The sequence below is a fragment of the Vitis riparia genome, unplaced genomic scaffold (genome assembly GCF_004353265.1).
Source record: "Vitis riparia cultivar Riparia Gloire de Montpellier isolate 1030 unplaced genomic scaffold, EGFV_Vit.rip_1.0 scaffold736_pilon_pilon, whole genome shotgun sequence".
Taxonomy (NCBI): Eukaryota; Viridiplantae; Streptophyta; class Magnoliopsida; order Vitales; family Vitaceae; genus Vitis; species Vitis riparia.
This window is the reverse complement of record NW_023269759.1, coordinates 29696-37500: the sequence shown is the minus strand read 5'-3', so window position 1 is coordinate 37500 and position 7805 is coordinate 29696. Positions and strand designations below refer to the sequence as shown.

Sequence of the window (7805 nt, the reverse complement as noted above, 5' to 3'; positions counted from 1 at the left end):
GCTTATGCATTGAGTGTAGTGAGTCAATACATGCATAATCCTGGAGAGTAACATATGAATGCAGTTATGAGTATTTTGAGGTATTTGAAGAATGCTCCTGGGAAGGGAATTTTGTTCTCTAAAAATGTTGATCATCAGAGTATAGAAGTATGTACCGATGCTAATTGGACCGGTGTAGTGGATGATAGGCGATCTACATCTAGTTACTTTACCTTTGTAGGTGGTAATCTTGTGACATGGAAAAGTAAGAAGTAGAATGTCATCACTCGTTCAAGTGCAGAAGCGGAATTTAGAGGTATGACTCTAGAACTTTGTGAGGCATTATGACTAAGACTTCTCTTACAGGATTTAGGTTACCTATCTAGGCAACCAATCCGATTGTTTTGTGACAATAAAGTCGCATGTGACATTTCTTATAATCCATTACAACATGATCGTACAAAGCATGTCGAGGTGGATTGATTCTTCATTAAGGAAAAGTTGGATGATAAGATTGTGGTATTGCCTAAGATTCGATCAGAAAATTAATTGGCCGATATCCTCACCAAAGCTGTCTCAAGTCAAGTGTTCTCAAAATTTTTAGACAAATTGGGTATGTGTGACATTTATGCACCAACTTGAGGGAGAGTGTTGAGATATTAGGAATATTTAGATATTAGGAAAGTTGAGATATTAGGATATTAGTTGTTATTTCCTTATATTATTCTTTCCTTGTATCATTCTTTCCCAATCTTAGAATGGTGATTACCCTTTATATATACTTTGTACATGAACGAATGAAAGAATGAATGAAAAAACTACCATTTATCAATTTGAAGATATTATGATCACCATGGCCCAGGGCACCAAAGAAGGAAATGAGGAGAAACATAGATGCAAAAGCATAGAAATGAAACCCAAGAAAAAACAAAGAAGAGACAGACAAAGAGTGGGTAATCAAACTCCATTTCATCATTTGTCAATGGACTCGGAACAACTGAACAGGCCAGGATGGATTTAAAACAAGAAGCAAAGCATGATTTTCCAAACATCAAATAGCAACGATCTACATTCAGATTCAATCTCAAACTTATATGCTCAAAAGGAATAGAAAAGTGAAGCAACATCAGGTCCATAACCAACTTCTAATCAATAAGATGATATGTGGTCTCTGGCGCGTACATCAAGACATAAACAACATCAGGAAATCAACAGATGAGATATGAGAACAGTAACAAATCAAAAATGCAGTAACCATACATGTAAAATCTCCTCAAGCACTGGTATGTCTATCTTCTAGCACTTATCTGGTCTCCAGAATCAGCAAAAATCAGCAGCTTTCTCCTCCCTTACTTAGCTCACTCTCTGCTCTAGCTCCCTCTCTCTTCCAGCTCCCTCTCTTAAGAAATGCCCGTCTTCTATCTATGGACTTTTCTTTCTTACTGTCCAATACACACTCACCAGAGAGATCCCTTTCTCTCTCTCTAAAAACTAGTTGAAATCAATCAGCTCCCTCTTCTCTTCCTGCTCAAGAAAATCTCAGCTCCCTCTCTCTCTCTCTAAATGAATCTCCTCCCAATATCCTCCACTCTCTCTCAGCTCACCCTATTTTTCTCCCCAAAAACCCCAAATCCCAAAGAATTCCCCTGGAGAGAGAATATTCTCTCTATAACAAAAAAGTTGTATCCTTCGTACCCTCTCAGCTTCGTGTCACCCATCAATATCCTCTTTGCAGCAGCTGCCACCTTTTCTGTCTCCTCCGCTTACAGCTTACACAAAACGTGTGACAAAAAGTTCTCCGAAAGCTTCCTAGGTAGCCCAAAAAAAAAAGGGTGTATAATCGGTCGTTTGTTCATGTTTTTTAAAACTTGTTTTTAAATTAAAAAATAAAAAATGATTTTTAAAATATTTTATAAAAATAAAAATATTTGACAAGTTAATTTTAAAAATAGTTTTTAATCAAAAGTAAAAAATTTGCTTAGATAAATTTTTTTATTTTTTGGTTTTATAAAAACATTACGAATTTAATTTATATAATATAAATTAAATTTAGTTCAAATCTTATTAAAAATGAAAATAGTTTTATAATTATAAATAAATTAAAAAATTAATAGTTTTTAGTAAAAACATGAATAATAATATTATAATAAAATCATAAGAATTTTAACATCATTGTAAAACTTTTTGGTTAAAAACAAATAATAATAATTTTTAACAATATTTTATTTAAAATGAATAATTAATAAAGTTTAACTTTTTTTAAGTATAAAAGAATCGAGTTTTTCCTTTCATGTTCACATTTGGTAGTGAATTACAAACATAATATTTTAAAATGTTTTAATTTAATTTACAATTAATTAAATGGGTTTTTGAATTCAAAATTATTCTTAAAAATTAAAAAATTCATTAAATAATTTAAATTATTAATTATATCTTACTTAAATTATTATTTACTGAAATTCAAAAAATATATTTGTTTGTATAAGAGAAACAGTAAAGTCATGACTCATAATATGTCAGTTTTGTTCTATTATTTTTTTTTTTTAACGATTAGATATATTTTGAGTTCCATATTATTTTTAAAATTGTGAAACTCATTAATAAATTCATTAATATAAAGTGTCACTTAATTTGAAGTTCATTTTTATAATAAGAAAATTTATGAACATATAATTATGTGTAGAAAAAAAATAATAGAACCATTATAAATCTTTTTTTATCCATAAATTTCTTGTATTAATAAGTTTATTATTTGAGTTTCAAATTATTTTTAAAAATTACTAAACTTATTAGTGAATCTAACACATTAAGTCCCGTTTAATTTAGAACTTATTTTTCTAACTAAAAAAAATAGAAAATAATGATTCTATTTAAAAGAGAAACAATAAAGTATTTTTGGACCAAGTTTTATCCAAAAATTTCTAGTGTTAATTGGTTCATTATCTAAATTTTAAATTATTTTTAAAAATTACTAAATTGGCTAATGTATTCAACATATTAGGTCTTATTTAATTTAGAGTTCATTTTCCTAGTGAAAAAAATCAAAAAATAATGATTCTTTGTATAAGAAAAAAACAATAAAGTTGTTCAAGACCAATTTTTGTTCATAAATTCTTGTCATTAATTGGTTCACTATTTGAGTTTTAAATTACTAAACTCGTTAATGGATCCAATGCATTAAGTCTTCTTAATTTGGAGTTTATTTACTTAATACTAATATAATTGAGTTTCATGACTTTTTAATATTAATTAAATGGGTTTTTGAATTTTAAATTATTTTTAAAAATTAATAAATTTTATGTATTGAGTACAATTTGATTTGAAATTTATTTACTTATTGAAAAATTTTAGATAAGTTAAAAGAAATTTAGAAAAGTACGTGTAATTTAAAGAAATATTATATTTTAAGATTTTTTTTATATTCGTATTAGATCGTGGAAAAAGAAAGAGAATGATATTATGTTCAATTTTATTTGTTTTTATATTTGTTTCTATAGGTTTTTTTTTTAAAAAAAAAAAATCTTTCTATGTTTTCCTTTTGTTTTTTAAAATAAGTAAAAACAACTTCTACTTATTCTTTAAAAATTATTCTCGATTTGACTTTATTTTTAAAAATTGTTTTCAAAAAACAACAGTCAAATAGTGTTAAAAATTTTTAAAAAGTGTTTTTTGTTTTTAAAAGCAAAAAATTATTTTTAAATCACACAACCAAACAGTCTCTAAGTTTTTAAGTTTTCTAATGTCTTTATCTTTTTTTTCTTTTTTTCTTTTTTTGAAATTTGTTTCCCTACTTATTTTTCTGAAATTACTAATGATCCATATTCAATAAATTCATCATTTTTTATTTATGAAAATAATATAAATATTTAGAAATTAATTTTCTTTTCCACTGCAAAATGCATTTGAACATGTTTACCACTCAAGATTAGAGCCAGTTTGTCACCTGGACTCTTTTTCTCTCCATGTTTGATTAGAAGGTAACACAAGAATCATTGCACCAACTTGCTACATTAGTATTCAGTATATACATATTACACCAACTTGCTATATTATTAATCAACTTCTCCCCAAATAAATATTTAACCAACATTACAGTTTTACTATCAGTCTCTGATGAAGTCTCAATTTTGTTATGAAGTCACAATAGTAAGCCCTCATAATTACTTTTGCCATCCATCCAGGGTGAAGTTTCACAAAAAGCAATTCATAATATGGGGCTAGTACAAGTGAAAATGAATAACGAAAAGGAGAAAATCAGAAGTAGCATACAACTTAAGATGAAAAACCACCAAAAAATAACTGATCTCCGGAGATCTCAAATATTTGGGAACAGCTATAAACAGAGCAAAATGCTTGCAATACCATTAACAACAAGATGGCAAGGATAGCTAGAAGTGTTAAGAGCTGCCAGGAACCGAACACATAACGCCTCATGACCTTTCCGGCCTTAACTTGCCATCTGCTACCGTGATACTTGTTCACATCTTCAATCACCTTATCTAGGAAGGGAACCTTCGTCAACCTTATGGACTTGCTCATCCCATTCCACAGGTTGGCCACCTCTTCATCACTCTTCAATCGGTTCAAAATAATACCTCTTTCTCTCAGAATCTTGGCATCTTCCTCGGTATCAATTATCCCATTCATTAGTTCAGTGTACCGAGCAATAACAAGTGGCCCTGACCCCGTTGATGCTTCATATGCAACCAAGTTTCTCAAAGTGACTTCTGTATTTGGATCTAAACTGATAGTAGGGAGGTAAAGCTTGGCCATCTTAGCATCAAAACTGATGGATGAGATGCTGCCATTAGTAGGTAAGAAACGGATACCAGATTCCGAGAGCTCGGACACTGAAGGGATGGTGATTTCCTCCATCAGTGGGGGTTTGGTAGTGTTACTATCGGAGTTGGAGTTGGAGTTGGAGTTGGAGTTGGAGTCCACATTTTCAGACTCATTTTGTTCCTCATGAGTTGATAAGACAGATTCAACAGGTTTTTTTAAGACAGAATATCCGGGGATCTTAGAAACGGCTGTGTTAGGCAATTTCAATATGTATTTTACAGCATCGGAAAATATAATTTTCTTGATGAGTCGACCTATTGGGCCTTCAGTTAATTTTGACAGAAGTTTCGAAATTACCTCAAATGTTCCTTTTGCACTACTGGACTCTCCAGAAGATCCTTCTGCTTCGCCTTGCTGTGGTTCATTTTCGCCCGCCACTTCAATTATTTCAGATGGTTCTTTTGACCTTGGCACGATGAGATAATACAGAAAGTCCAGCAAGTGAGCATGCTCTTCAACTTGGATATGCGACAGTTCCACCCTGATCCCAAATGGACAAAGATATTTGCCAAATCCAGCTAACATTGAACACAAGATACCATCAGCTTGACGTGGCGTCGAGAACTGGAATTCTAACACCTGCTTCAGTACAAACAATGGAATTTGATTCTCAACCATCACCATGTCTCTCAGAATCTCATTATAAGCTGATTTGGTCCTCGCAAAATCAAGTAGGTGTGACTTCCTGTGGAAAACTCTCGGCAGAGCCCGTTCTTCCCGGATGGCATAGACTTGAAGGAACTCAAGCAAGAAAGAGGCATCAACAACCATCATCAATGCTAAGGTTTCACCATCGAAGTCCAAGAACTTGTGGTAGCAAGCTCGAATTCTGGACTCATGCTCGTTCAACTGTTTGATAAGGCTTTCAAAATTTTCACTTTGGAGATGCTTTTTAGTTCTTTTCGCTGCTGCAATTTTGTACCTCTCCATCTCATAGAGCTCCTGCTTCAAATGATGATAAGGCCCCAGTCCAACTTCTTGTGGAACATAGCAATCCGGCTTAGTAACCATGAGAGTTTTGGGTACATTGAAGATGTTGACAGGGACTTCACTATCTTCTTCAAGCTCTTCATTTAGAGCTTCACGTATCTGAGTCGCCCAATTTTTCTCATCAGGGCTTGGGCTACTAGAGGTGGAGGCCACGGTGGAGGCCTCGGTGGATTGAAGAGAAGAAGTTCTTGGTGTAGTTGACATGGCAGTTCAATTTGGTGTATTATGTGAGAGGGAGTTTGGAGTGAGGGCGTATTGCATAGGAGATAGGATATTGGTACAATATATAGACCGAAATTTCTGAAAATATCACCAATTTTTTTGCCTATATTTCCCATATTTTGGAAGGCCAAGTCAAACCGAGCAGTCAACGCGGTCAAACCAGACGGTCAATGCATGTCAAATCGGATGGTCAACGCAGGGGAACCAAAAGGTTTAGCGTGGACTTAGCTCACCACCGGGCCAAACTCACCTTGGTAAATAAAATATACCAAATTTAACATATATTAAAAGTATATTTTTTTTAAGAACAAATTATTTTATAATTAAGTGAAATTTTTTCATTTAATTGATTATCAAAAATATTAAAATTATCATAATAATTTTTTTCATAATGTTTTTCATATGATTAATATATTAATTAAATATTAAAAATTATAAATATATTATCATTTATTTTATATCAATTAATGCAATTGAATTAAATATATGATAATTTTAATATTAAATATATTTTAAAATTAGACATACAATAATCAAATATTACAATATTATTATCAAATAATATGTAATGTAATTTAATAATCAATATACACTTATAAAATTTATATTTTTATCGATGCATATAATATCATTATCAAATATGATAAATTATATATATATATCAATTTCTTCAACAAAACAACTTTAAAATGTCATTATACTTCTAATTTCATTTTTAAAAGTTTTTTCTTATAATTATATAAGTTTTGATCAATTTTAGACAAAATATTCGTCAATATATTTTCGATAACTCTAATATATTCATAAAATCAAAGTATCAACATATCCGTAATTATTGATATTTTCATAAACTACCTTTTGTTCATTGTTTTATTAAAGTTTCCGCCAGCTCAAATAGGCAAAGCTAGCTAGATTGTTATCTACAAAATTTGAATTCAAACAATTCCATATAATAAGAGACCTTGCCAAACAATTGGAGTAATTAATCGTGCATTTTCTAGATGGTTTTCAAAACCAGACCGGTTGGTCACTATTTCGGTCAGGTCAGATTCGGTCAATTAGGTCGGAAATAGGTTGAATCGGAATTGGACCGGTTGAACCGGCAGTCCGACCGGCGAATCAACCGGTTCCATCTGAATCAGATGATTCAATTTTATTTTATTTTTATTATTTTTACAGTATCAAAACAACATCGTTTTAAAGAATATGAAAACACCTACAATCCTCCTTCTCCATCTGCACCGATGATGAAGAAATTGTCGCCCCCAACACGCCGCGACATCGATGCCAGCTCCCACAGGCGGTCTCCCCGGTCGTTACACAGTTGCAACCATGTCCCCCTCTTCTTCCCCTCCCCGCTGCAAAGCCCCTCCCGGCACTACAAACCCCAACGCCCCTCCCCCACGAACACGTTGCAACCGTCCTCCCCCCACTGCAAAGCCCCTCTCGAAGCCGCAAACCCGCCCCCCGACGGTCAAAGCGCCTCTCTGGAAAACCTGATTGTGTGCATTGTGTGCCTTCATAATTTTAATGTATTTTTTTTATTATTATGATATTATGTTTAATATTCCATTTTTATAAATTTTTCTTTTTTTGTTTATTTATTAGTCTTCACATCAATATTACAATTTTATATGGATTGTGAGCTCAAATTGGGAACTCAAATTGATAAAGTAAAAAATGCCTTTTGTATGGATTTACATGGATGGTATGAGATATGATTTAATGCCTTTTATATGGATTTACATAGATGGTATGAGATATGATTTAAT

The 7805-nt window shown here is 31.9% G+C and overlaps 1 protein-coding gene across 1 annotated transcript; it reads right to left on the bottom strand.

The window, feature by feature from the left end:
* Nucleotides 1-4163: 4163 nt before the first annotated feature.
* LOC117910422 (putative UPF0481 protein At3g02645) lies at nucleotides 4164-6050 on the bottom strand. Its single transcript, XM_034824486.1, has one exon. It carries the CDS (start codon nucleotides 6013-6015, stop codon nucleotides 4252-4254), a length of 1764 nt encoding a protein of 587 aa, XP_034680377.1. The 5' UTR covers nucleotides 6016-6050; the 3' UTR covers nucleotides 4164-4251.
* Nucleotides 6051-7805: the final 1755 nt, after the last annotated feature.